At 46.3% G+C, this 11,085-nt stretch overlaps 5 protein-coding genes across 5 annotated transcripts; 1 reads left to right on the top strand and 4 right to left on the bottom strand.

Annotated features, from left to right (window-relative positions):
- Nucleotides 1-107: 107 nt before the first annotated feature.
- Nucleotides 108-1,492, bottom strand: LOC117183241 (spaetzle-processing enzyme-like). Its single transcript, XM_033376474.1, has 2 exons — nucleotides 673-1,492; nucleotides 108-614 (listed from the first exon to the last, which is right to left on the bottom strand). Exons 1-2 carry the CDS (start codon nucleotides 1,419-1,421, stop codon nucleotides 215-217), a joined length of 1,149 nt encoding a protein of 382 aa, XP_033232365.1. The 5' UTR covers nucleotides 1,422-1,492; the 3' UTR covers nucleotides 108-214.
- Nucleotides 1,493-1,578: 86 nt separating this feature from the next.
- eIF3d1 (eukaryotic translation initiation factor 3 subunit d1) lies at nucleotides 1,579-3,775 on the bottom strand. Its single transcript, XM_002136981.4, has 3 exons — nucleotides 3,461-3,775; nucleotides 2,407-3,335; nucleotides 1,579-2,341 (listed from the first exon to the last, which is right to left on the bottom strand). The coding sequence occupies exons 1-3, from the start codon at nucleotides 3,657-3,659 to the stop codon at nucleotides 1,778-1,780; spliced, it is 1,692 nt and encodes a 563-aa protein (XP_002137017.1). The 5' UTR covers nucleotides 3,660-3,775; the 3' UTR covers nucleotides 1,579-1,777.
- Nucleotides 3,776-4,174: 399 nt separating this feature from the next.
- On the bottom strand, nucleotides 4,175-5,315 carry GILT2 (Gamma-interferon-inducible lysosomal thiol reductase 2). Its single transcript, XM_001357779.4, has 4 exons — nucleotides 4,990-5,315; nucleotides 4,745-4,918; nucleotides 4,392-4,685; nucleotides 4,175-4,330 (listed from the first exon to the last, which is right to left on the bottom strand). Exons 1-4 carry the CDS (start codon nucleotides 5,047-5,049, stop codon nucleotides 4,226-4,228), a joined length of 633 nt encoding a protein of 210 aa, XP_001357816.2. The 5' UTR covers nucleotides 5,050-5,315; the 3' UTR covers nucleotides 4,175-4,225.
- Nucleotides 5,316-6,036: 721 nt separating this feature from the next.
- GILT3 (Gamma-interferon-inducible lysosomal thiol reductase 3) lies at nucleotides 6,037-6,993 on the bottom strand. Its single transcript, XM_001357778.4, has 3 exons — nucleotides 6,658-6,993; nucleotides 6,282-6,590; nucleotides 6,037-6,218 (listed from the first exon to the last, which is right to left on the bottom strand). Exons 1-3 carry the CDS (start codon nucleotides 6,934-6,936, stop codon nucleotides 6,114-6,116), a joined length of 693 nt encoding a protein of 230 aa, XP_001357815.3. The 5' UTR covers nucleotides 6,937-6,993; the 3' UTR covers nucleotides 6,037-6,113.
- Nucleotides 6,994-7,093: 100 nt separating this feature from the next.
- LOC6896813 (uncharacterized) lies at nucleotides 7,094-8,498 on the top strand. Its single transcript, XM_033376475.1, has 4 exons — nucleotides 7,094-7,481; nucleotides 7,547-7,625; nucleotides 7,682-7,999; nucleotides 8,057-8,498. Exons 2-4 carry the CDS (start codon nucleotides 7,566-7,568, stop codon nucleotides 8,213-8,215), a joined length of 537 nt encoding a protein of 178 aa, XP_033232366.1. The 5' UTR covers nucleotides 7,094-7,481; nucleotides 7,547-7,565; the 3' UTR covers nucleotides 8,216-8,498.
- The last annotated feature ends 2,587 nt before the right edge of the window (nucleotides 8,499-11,085 follow it).

Raw genomic sequence — 11,085 nt, 5'->3', positions numbered from 1 at the left:
CCCGGAGATTCCAATTAGCATTGTGCAAAATATGCGGGCCAATCCCAAGCCACCTGTCCAAATCCCTGCCTGTGCTGAGCATGCTCTCCCATCTAATGATCTCTAGATCCAATGTGCAGTCGTTAATTTCTTAACCAGTTATTCTTATGACGTTATACATAGATACTAAATACAGCGCCGTTCCTCTCACACTTCTATCGCATTCAAAGCAAGATCAAGCCTCCAGATGCATCACTATCCATTCGATGAAGGCCTCTGTTCTGGTGTAGGCGCTCGGCCAGTCCTGCAGACCGCACGGCCTTGGTCCGTACGAGGTGATGCCTGCGAGATAGACGAATTCACGGCCGCCCACACTGATGGTGGCCATTAGGGGGCTGCCCGAGTCCCCGTTACAGGTGTCTCTATGATCGGTGCCGCCAGCACACAGTTGGGTGTCCCTCATCGGGCCATATCTTGCGCGGCACTCATCCACACCACGGCCCATAATAGTGGCCTTAAGCATGACGGGGCTCGCCCTGTCCAAGTCGGTGTGGCCCCAGCCGGCTATTTGGAAGTGACTATTGTGCAGCCTCTGGCTATCTGGCAGGCAAATGGGTTGGATGTTGTTGGCGTAGCTAAAGAGCGGAGAGCTTTCATTAGGCCGATGGTCTCCGAGATGGCGAGCCTCCTCACCTGACACTCCGCTTGAGGCGCAGCAGAGCTATGTCGTTGAAGTGGTCCCTGCTATCGGGCACATACCCGTCGTGGACGATCCTCTTCTCGACCTCTATGTCCAGGTGGCTGGGAGCACAGATTTCTCTACCATTCACCTCGTTGAAGCAGTCGGGAGCAGTCTCCGTGTTCCATTCGCCGAGACGAACGCTGGCCACCACTGTACCCGACTCGATGAGCCTTCGGCTGGCCACGCAATGGGCTGCGGTCAGTACATAGCGAGTGTTGATCAGTGCCCCTCCGCAACCGAAGGATGTAGGTTTCACGACAAACAATTTGAGCAAATCCCGGAGCGTCCTAAGCTGCAGTGCCACAGGTTTCTCGTGTCGGATCAGTGCCAGCCATGGAAACTCATAGAGACCTGCCTTGGTGCCCCCAACGATGCGAAAGGAAGGCAAGGTCACGCCGCACTCTCCAATGATGGGGAGGATGTTGCCCGTCTGGGCAACGGGAGGCACTTCCGGACAGCAGACGTAGACTCGTTCCAAGAGTGTGTTGTGATGACTCTTCAAAGCGCATTGCTTGTGGCCGATCATTTTCCGCTGGGCCACATTGTAGGCCTTGATATTGTCCAGTATTTGCGGACACCTCTTGAGGGTGATGCAACGCTCTTCGGGAGTGCAATTGGCAAAGGCTAGCAAGGCAGCAGCTTGCACCACGACTATCAGCGGCAGCAGCAGCAGGATCAAAAGCCTTCTCTCGGAGCACATTTTGGTTGTGCTTCCGCCAGAGTTAAAGCGATGACTGCTCTACGTACCATGCGGCAGTCGAATGTCCCTATTTATAACAGCACGCGAAATGAATCAGACCAATTTCTGTATAAATGCTGAAGAAACTATTGAGGCACCCTCCAGTAAAGAGCAGGTCTTGTCGTTTCGCCGTCTGTGTTTTACTAGGAATATGCTGCAGATACAACTCGGATACAAATTCTTACAACTAGCGCCTAGAACGCGTCTACTTCTGCGAAAGGACATGGGTTATCGATCGATATTATGGTTAATAAAAGGGCTCTGACGCACACCCAGCCCAGATGTGGTTCTGTAAGTGGGTGCTGAATGCGTAACGTCTAAATCTTGTTGCTGTTGTTCGCATAGTTGTAGACCTGCTGGAAACCCTCACCATCATCGCCCTCGCCGTCGTCCGAGTCATCGGAATCGAATGTGTTGTCGGGGATATCGTAGAGACGAATGATCGGCTTGTTGGGATCCTTCATGATCAGATACTTGCCGTCCTTCTGCTTCATCACCAGGTCAATGATGCACCGGAGAACGCCCCAGGCATTGTCCATGCTCAAATTGATCTGAGTGGCGAACTCGTGCGGCTTGAACTGCTGCGTGCCCAGGATGACATGTCGCGAATGATCTCTCGGGTTGATACGCGACACATAGCCCAGCTTCAGCTGATCGGAGCCCGCAAGCACCGCCTGAACGGTCCACTTGGCCAGCTTGCAGGCATTGTTGCGCAGCTCATTGGCCAGCACGGCGCCGCGCTGTGTGTCCAACTTCTGGCGCCACTCCACGCCATTGGCCAGCTTGGAGTCCCACTCGTTGAGGGCCTTGATCGACATGAACTGTGGCTCGCCACTGGGCGTCTGCAGCACGCCGTCGTGTTCGCATCGCGCCACCAGAACCTACCACACAAATGGGATGGAATTCGTTAGAGTAGTGATTCGAGGAGTCGTGGATTTTTGCTTACAATATCGCTGCCGAGCTCCCACTTCTTGTAGCGATAGCCCACGCTGGCCACCTGGATGTCCTCGTCTTCGCTGATGAAGGGATTTGGCTCCTCGAACTTAAACTTGGCCTCCTGGTCGCCGGTCTTCAGCACCTGCTGGCTGAAGTTGTGGTTGATGAAGGTGGCCTCGATGGCCAGGTTGCGGGGCGAGTTGCAAGAGCTGTCGTCGTCGGTTGGGGGCTCCACGCTGCTCTCGTTCACAGTCAGCAAATCGAATTCCGTATGATCACGCTTGTCCATGAAAATCTTGTCGCCAACCTTCTCGATGACAATGTCCCAGGAGTAGTTGGAGCGCGTCGAGCACATAATGGTCGCCAGAATAGCATCTGTGGCAAAGACATTGCCCACGGTCTTGGACAGACGACGAATAACCGGATCGTCGGTGGTGGTCACCGTGTGCACAATGCGATCGATCTTCTGCAGTGGTTTCTCGTTCTTCACATTGATGCGGTCATAGGTCTTGTCGTAGTACTCCAGGGTGCCGCAGGTGGCGATATCGACACCGTCCTTGATGTTGGGCAGCGACAGCTTGATGAGACGGGGGAAGTCCATCTCCTCAATGGAAGCCCAGTCGGCGCGCACGGCCACCGACGATTCGCGCATCTTCGGGGGCGGACCGCGATGACCAAACTTCTTGCCCATGCCGCGACGGGTATCACGAGCCTTCACATTCTTGCCGTTGAGCGTCGTCATGCCGTGGTGGTGGTGGTTGTTCAGGCCGCCGCGGGGATTGCGACCGCGACCACCGCGTCCGCGCATGTTGCGGAAGCGTCCGCGCTGATGGGGCGGCTTCTGCACACGAGCCGTGTCGACCAGGTGGAAGGTGGTCTCGTCCTCCTCATGGTAGTACGAGTACTGGTTGCCAGTGCCGAAGCTGGAGGCGTACTTGTCTGAAAGAAACACAAAAACACAACACCGCTGTAACCTCTGCCACGACACACGCACATAACCTCACTTTGCGGGCGGACAAATGTGAGGAAATGCGAATTTCAGACGGCATCTGTATTGCACTTACTCTGGTACTTCTTGTCGTTGTTCGAGGTGCTCGTCCAGTCGCAGATCTTGCCCAGACGGTCGTTCTTGCTGAACGGCTGGTATGGAACATCCTTAAACGTGTCCGGCAGCTCGCATGGTCCCCAGCCCCGCTCGTTGAACTGCACGGTCGGTTTCTCGAAGGACGGAAACTGCGCCGCGGTGTTTATGGTCTCGCTCATCGCACGCTTTTCACTGGCCGGTCTGTTTATTTAATTGATTTTTTCCAATTTATCAATTGATATAGAATTGAAAAAAAACTTGTTTCGCGAATTACTCGATCACCGCGGGTTTGTAGCGCATGTGTGATATACGGTCTGACCCTCAGAAAAATACCGAAATATACCGTCTCATTTTAAAAATATACCGTAAATATACTGACGAATTCAAGTTTTATTATACATATTCCTCGCTTTTAATGTTCCCTCGAATATTTCTTTCTAGGTAGATCTCTCAGCCATGCCCACATAATTTTATGCGATTAAATAAAATATTTTCTACTTGATTGTTTTATTTTAAACACTTGTTTTTATTGGATCTTGTCTAAAAAAGGGTTTTAGCAAAATAGGTCACATAAAAAAAACGTAAGAAAACGTAAGAGAATTGCTCGATTTTGATATTCCTAAAAAAATGGCGCCAAACAATTAATTGTGCGACAAGAATTCCATACACCCGAATAACGATTTATACGATCGAATTAGTTGATAGATTGGTAAGAGATTTTCTCAATAGTTTTTTTTATTAAAAATTAAACACAGTTCTTTAGTTTTAAATGGTACATGAGCTCATATTGAGCACAGAAAACAATATCGAAATGATTAAGCAGACTGCTTTGTTCTTCTACGTTGTACACCTATGGAAGAGGAGAAGTTAATCTTCCACATTCGATATCCGATGCTCATATTTTATCTTACGTAATCCAGTGCTACGGCTGGAACGCCCTGGTGCTTCACCTCGGCCGTCTCCCTACCGTACTCTTTTAGTATATCATTCACACTACGAGAATTCCGGCACTCCTTGACGTCGCTCACATCGATGCTATAGTGTTCGGCACACTTGTCCAGTCTGTTCTTCTTTCCGCGCATCATGCAGGCAATCATTGTCATAGCTTCGGTGATGTTATGGTGCTGCAGTATGCAGCCATGCCAGGCATTCAAATCACACTCCTCGACGCCGTGCTGGCATACGACATTTCCTTCGTCATCAAGCTAAAATTATATGGGATTTAATGCTAAATTTAAATTCTGATGGACAGAGAACCACCCACATGTGCATTGCCGTAGGGTATTAGCTGGAGATCCGCGAATGGCAGTCGATCATTCAGAAGCATCGAGGGACCCAGTTGTGTGGTGACAAATGTCATGCAGTAGGGGCAAAGTGACTCGTAGTACAGTGTTACGGCCAGTTTGTCACTCTCCTCTGTCTCTCGTGCATGATGACGCTGCAAAATTCACAATGTTCTTGTTTTAGATCGCTGTTGTCCCCTGAACTGGAGGGAGCAATGTCACTCACCCTCGCACTGGCCAGCGCCATAATGCACATCAGTAGACAGACAAAGACAAACGCCCTCATTGGGAAGATTGAGTTGATGATCTTTAAATCGTTCAGTCCCGCACAGCGCCAGCGACAGCTTGACACTGAAATAAAGTCAAAATTTTGTATGAGCCGCAATGTCGTAGTGTTTCCCACAAGGCGGCAGTGGCGTGGCTTGAATTCGCAACCAGAGGGTTCTTTCACTTCGCAGAGATTCGCAAATCCAATTTAGCTGGTTCAATTTAGAATTATTGTGTTGAGTACATATACATAGTTTAAGTGTAGAAAAATATTGACAGATTTTTCTATTGATTTGAAAGATTTCTATCGCAGCGATGGGAGAATGATCGATGGGCTCGATGGGATATCGATGAATCAGAATTGAAATATTTTTATTTTCATTGATTCACGTGGATCCTTCGCGCATATCCCAGACTTTTACTGATAAAGGAAGCTGTCGTTCGACTGCTATTTATCTTAAGAATAATCAACGGATATGTGTAGGATCGTTCATGTAGAGATGAGTGTCGACTCTGTATGACTATCGATTAACAGGATCATATATGATTTTTGGTATCGGTCTGGCTCTTCACACAAGCAGTTAAAGTATCCATCCAGGTAGTTTTATTGCGGATTTCCGTACCATTTTGTTCCCCAGCCCTCTGGTAACCAGCGCCCCTGTCGGGGGTCTCTCAATCAACCTATGAGTGTAGGGGCCTGGGCTGTATATATTTCCTCGAGACCCACCGCTGAGCGTGTGCCAGCCTGCGTCAGTGTCTGTCCGTCCAAAAAACAAAGGCCGAACAACACAGATTACGACAGCACTGCGCGCAATTACGCTGAAAATTGAGCAGCGGAACCATCACACTGGGGCTCTAATCTTATTTACAGCTGCGTCTGAGGCTAATCATAGGATCCCTATGCAAATGCGACCGATAAGATGATCCAATTTTAGCTTTTCACTGCCGTTTTGGGGCAGGCGGAGTCTCTGAGTCAGCGGAAAACCCAGCCAGCCAAACTGGTATCTCGGGTGTAATTATAATTTATTGGTTTTACCACATAATAAAACATTTGCATGCTCATCATAGTTAAATAGGATCTGGCTAGACGCAGGTGGGCAGCCTGATGTTGAACTTTCTCTCGTATTGACTGCAGAAATGACCCTCAAAGTTGTAGCGAATGCTGCTCTGCTCGTATGGCTCGAATACCTTAAGGGATTGAGACATCGATTTAAAGAAGAAGTCTGGAGGGAATCTACGAGGTAAACTTACATTCTCAAACACAATGGTGGGGACAAAGGACAGGCCCAGCTTCAGAGTCTCCTTGCCGTAGGGAGCCAGGATCTCTGGGGTCTTGCGCGATTGCTTGCATTTCCGCGCCGCACTCACGTCGAGACCCAGGTGATTGGAGCACTTGTCCAGCTGGTTGCTATAGGCCCGCAGCATACAGTAGATCAGCTTGAAGGCCTCTTGAATCTCTAGTGTCTCCAGTATGCAGGCATGCAGCGCATTCAGTTCGCACTCCTCCCATCCGTGCTGGCAAAATACCTGCATCTCCTTAGTGGCAGTGTTGTTGTAGAACTGGAACGAGAACGACAGGGAATTAATAGTGATCAAACGTGATGAATCCATAGCTCCAAGTACTCACTCCCGCTTTACCGAAGGGGTACAGCTTCAGCTCAGTATATCGCCACCAATCGTTGTCCAGCAGAGCATCGTGGAGCCGTCGACGGATGAAGTACACGCTATCCGGACACAGGGCCTCATAGTGGATGGCCACCAGTAGTTTCTGAGGCACTACTGGTGCTGTTTCAGTGGTGCTGGTGGATGTCACCACCGTCTCGTTGGACTGTGGCTGGCCATTTCCTCTCGCTATAGAGATGAGGAGCACTCCCAGTCCGCAGAATATACTTAATTTATTGTTCATCGTCCGCTTCCGCACTTTGCAGCCTCACAAACCAAACACAAATGCTCTTCGTTGCTGATCCATTGTACATATTCGTCTCCATATTTACAGAACACGCACACGTATGATCCCCAACTATACAGACGTTCTATACGGTACTACTCGAATATGTACAGCTGTTCTTGCTCTCCAGAGAACAACAATAGCTCTCCTTTCCTCTCTCTCTCTCTCACTCTCTGCAAACATTATTTACTGCTATCTACATCAGATGTGGGGAGCACGCGGGACCCCAGACCTAACCCACTAAACTTTTGGACAGACACTAATTCACTAATCAGTGGACAATTTGAAAGGCAATGAAGGAAGAACTTACATATGTATGAAAACAAACTTTCTTCTCGTTGAGAGTTCCATAAGAATTTTGTTCTTCCGAATGTACACAATTTTCCCCGGCAGGAAAACGTTACGCCCAATTTCAGCATTTAACAAATCCGAAAAATCAGTCGCCAACATCAAACAATTTTAGGAAATAATTTCAATCCGAACCATTACGTACGAGATACCTGGTAACCCCAAATAAATGGAGTGATTAAAAATTGCCATTCAGACATGAACATTCACTTCCCTTTAGACCACTCTGATGGCAAGCAATGGACTACAAGCTGATTTCTTTTGGAATAATATGCTTAACTATATTTCTCATTGGCTCTGTAAGTATCGATTGCAAGTTTCTAATCGTAATAATACTTATACTTGATTATGGCAGGAGGCTCCGTCGGTTAAACTGACAAATGCCAAGTGCGAGTCCTACAATAAATCATGGGTCATCATGCATACGTGTCGCCTGAAGGCCCACTCTCGCAACAAAACAAGTTTGAATGTAAATCTCACGGTCTTAGAGCCAGCGTACAAAATCTCTGCCAAATTTAAAATGTGGAAGAGGGCGAATGGATACAAACCGTTTCTCTTCGACTTCCACTTGGATTGCTGCGAGTTTTTGAGGAGACGCAACCACCCAGTAGGCAAGATTATCTATAATCTGTTGAAGGATTCGTCCACAGTGAATCATTCATGTCCTTATATGGTACGTATTGAGCGTGTACATTATTCGATTCTCCAACATTTTTGGTTTTAATCGTAGGGTGTGCAGACGCTAAGCGATTTTCATCGCATTGAATTGCCCGTGGTACTGCCATCGGGGGAATATCTTGTTACGTTTATTTGGATGTTCGATGGTAAGCCGCAGTTTTCATCGAATATTTCTTTCACCTATTTGGAGGATCTGTGGACGAGAAACTGAAATAAAGGGTCGATATGGTCGACATTATTAAAGCTGTCCAACGTAAAAAACGATCACCATTCATGAAAAGTTGAATTACAAACATTTGAACTAATAAACTGACTTCCAATTTTCCTTACACCATATCCCAGTGAGAGCTGTTTATATCATCGTTAAGGATAATATTTTCACTTGTTTACTCACCGGAAAGAAGTTTCGCCAACGATTAAATATTCTTAAATATTAACTAAGTTGAGAACTGCATATGGGTTTTCGCTCAAACTGGTTAAAGAAGAAAAAAAGGGGAATTACGCAGGGCTTAAAAATAAGTAACCTGACTGTCGCTATGGAGATGAGAAGCACTCCCAGTGCGCAGAATATACTTAATTTATTGTTTATCGTCCGCTGGTCCATTGTGCAATGTACATATGTATCCCCTTCCATAGGTACACGTACGATCCACCACTATGTACATGTACTTCTCTAGAGTTTGTACGAATTTTCCAGCTCTCCAGAGAACAACAGTAGCCCTCCCGCTCGCTCTATCTGCAAACATCGTTTACCAGCTGTGGGGAGTTCCAGACCTAACCCACTGAACTACTACAATCCACTAATCAGTGGACTGACTGTACGATTCCAAAAATCTCGCTTTCTCTCTCTCTCTTATTGGGCCCACAAATTTGTTAGTGCGTCAGTAATAAAATGGTTTCTTATAGAATTGTAAAACTACTTTCGTATTTATCTGAGAGTCCATTAATTACTATATTAATGAAATAAACCATTAAAAAAGGAATTAAGCTATCGAATTGGCGCTATTATACATATGTAAATTGTATATCTTCTCAAATGTATTTACTTGTTCAAGACTCAATGAACAAAGCCACATAACGAACACATAAAGAAGTCTTTATTCCCAGCATCTGTGAAACTTTTTAAAATAAATATATTATATTTAAATTAATTTAAATGTATATGTTTTATATATGATGTGTATTTAGATCAAATATTGTCAGATTAATGTCAGTGAACTACAACTGTCGGTGCAAATATAGTGGCACAAATATTTAAACCTAAGTGTAACCATTAGATTCTCAGAGCTATTTTCTCTGAGAGTATCTGCATCTTATTTAATCAAACAAAAATGATGTATAATCAATGTGCCAGAACACACAGAGAAACAGGCTGTCATCCATTATTATTATTAGCTTTTGGTGCATTTTTGAATCTCTCTGAAGACTGCCCACAGCTATTAAATTTCCCTAGAAACCATAGAATTTCCGCTCAAGATTTCGTACTCTTGCGCAGCTCTTCGCAGAAATCAGCCAGAAAATGGGTTAATTGCGAATATTTTGGAGCTATCCGCCAAGTGTGTCACATTAACAATTCAGAAACACTGAATTTTTCAACAGCAAACAGAAAAAGGAGGAACAGAAAAAAGCGAACAAACATTTCAAAGCGTTACAAGTTCAGTGCACTGTCATGTCGCGTTGCTGCTAATTGACAGAGCGAGGCAAACGGCTCCATTTTGGTGGAGCGCTCCGCTCTGCTCCCCGGTTGGAGGCCGGTCCAAAACGGTTGTTGTTGTTTTTTTTTTCGGCTTGGATAACCTGTTGGCCACATATATAGTTGTAACTGTCGCATAGGCTTGGGGGCTTGCTCAACAACGGCCGGCGAGCGAGTGAGTGAGTGAGTGAATGCCATTGACCATCGGTCTGGAGCGGGACCTGGAGCTGGACCTGGTCTGGACATGGTCGGGAGGTACGGTACTGGATGGGATGCGATGCGATGGCATGGGGTAGTTGAGCAATTTCAATTTCTAACTAATTTTCTGCGGCTCTTAATTGCCACGTAAATGTTTGGGATTGTTGCCAGCAGCGTTTATGGGCACGTCATCATAGAGCGTGTTTCATGGTCAAGGTTTGCACGCAAGAATGCCTTCAAAGCCCGCAGCACCCGCAGCCCCCGCAGCACCCCCTCTGTTACCAGTATTTATAATTGTGTGGCTGACCATAACCACAGCAGGTGGCCAGCAGTCTCCAACCATCCAGGATGGATCCACCAACCGGTAGAGAAAGAGAGATGAAAAAAAGTGACAGTATTTCATGAAGCGCCTCGTAGATTTCCGCACAATAATTGGCCTCGTCTGCCCAGCTAGCAAATATCAAATACCAACTGGCACTGGCACTGGCACTGGCACTGGAAGCCACCAAATTCGAACGTGTTGCAGTTGCAGTTAACCCAAATTGCCTTTCCGCTGACCAGTACATAGATCACTCTGCAGAGTTACTCAGAGTTCCTACAGCCTCCGGGCCCATCGCACGAATACCGTTTATCTCTGGTCTCTCAATCTGCGCCTCGGAATCAGAATTGTAGTCGTTGGAGTCTCTGTTCCAATTTCTGGAGTCGTTTATTGTGCTTTTTCTCGGTCTTCTAATTTGCATTTACAAAAGTTTGCCAGCTTTGTGTCGCTTTGTTTGCCGCAAACTGCAGACATTACTGTTTTCTGACCATAACAGTCGGGTATCATTAGATCATTTAAAAGTTGAGCAATGATCAATTGAAAATATAGTGAATTATACTTTTTTGTAATCTTCTTTTCTAGGAAATTATTAAAACAAGAGCTCAGAGAGTCTTGTTTTTTATCCAAAGAGAGATAAGGGTCACCTTGAACTATGAGCGGTTCGGCATAAAATCATATATATGTACCTTTGGGATAAGCGTGAGAACAGGTGGCGTACATTCTCTTCTTAGCGTTGGATTCCTATTTATATTTCGAATTTATAACTCAACTCATCAGCATCTATAGCTTTTATCTTTTCGTTAAGAGTATCCGAAGTTTCGACTCGATAAAGTCAAACTTTTCTGCTGTATTTTCTAGAGGTTTTGGGTCT

This window comes from Drosophila pseudoobscura, chromosome 2 (genome assembly GCF_009870125.1).
Source record: "Drosophila pseudoobscura strain MV-25-SWS-2005 chromosome 2, UCI_Dpse_MV25, whole genome shotgun sequence".
Lineage (NCBI taxonomy): Eukaryota > Metazoa > Arthropoda > Insecta > Diptera > Drosophilidae > Drosophila > Drosophila pseudoobscura.
Note: the sequence above shows the minus strand (reverse complement) of the source record. Positions and strands in the feature narration are given on the sequence as shown.

Coding starts and splice junctions, on each gene's coding strand:
- LOC117183241 (XM_033376474.1), bottom strand. CDS start 1,421: ATGTGCTCCGAGAGAAGGCTTTTGATCCTGCTGCTGCTGCCGCTGATA. Junction 615..672: donor CGCCTCAAGCGGAGTGTCAG/GTGAGGAGGCTC, acceptor TCCGCTCTTTAG/CTACGCCAACAACATCCAAC.
- eIF3d1 (XM_002136981.4), bottom strand. CDS start 3,659: ATGAGCGAGACCATAAACACCGCGGCGCAGTTTCCGTCCTTCGAGAAA. Junction 3,336..3,460: donor CAACGACAAGAAGTACCAGA/GTAAGTGCAATA, acceptor TGTTTCTTTCAG/ACAAGTACGCCTCCAGCTTC. Junction 2,342..2,406: donor GGGAGCTCGGCAGCGATATT/GTAAGCAAAAAT, acceptor TTTGTGTGGTAG/GTTCTGGTGGCGCGATGCGA.
- GILT2 (XM_001357779.4), bottom strand. CDS start 5,049: ATGAGGGCGTTTGTCTTTGTCTGTCTACTGATGTGCATTATGGCGCTG. Junction 4,919..4,989: donor TGGCGCTGGCCAGTGCGAGG/GTGAGTGACATT, acceptor TGAATTTTGCAG/CGTCATCATGCACGAGAGAC. Junction 4,331..4,391: donor CAGCCGTAGCACTGGATTAC/GTAAGATAAAAT, acceptor CCTCTTCCATAG/GTGTACAACGTAGAAGAACA.
- GILT3 (XM_001357778.4), bottom strand. CDS start 6,936: ATGAACAATAAATTAAGTATATTCTGCGGACTGGGAGTGCTCCTCATC. Junction 6,591..6,657: donor ACCCCTTCGGTAAAGCGGGA/GTGAGTACTTGG, acceptor TTCTCGTTCCAG/TTCTACAACAACACTGCCAC. Junction 6,219..6,281: donor CCACCATTGTGTTTGAGAAT/GTAAGTTTACCT, acceptor CAATCCCTTAAG/GTATTCGAGCCATACGAGCA.
- LOC6896813 (XM_033376475.1), top strand. CDS start 7,566: ATGGACTACAAGCTGATTTCTTTTGGAATAATATGCTTAACTATATTT. Junction 7,626..7,681: donor CTATATTTCTCATTGGCTCT/GTAAGTATCGAT, acceptor TGATTATGGCAG/GAGGCTCCGTCGGTTAAACT. Junction 8,000..8,056: donor ATCATTCATGTCCTTATATG/GTACGTATTGAG, acceptor TTTTAATCGTAG/GGTGTGCAGACGCTAAGCGA.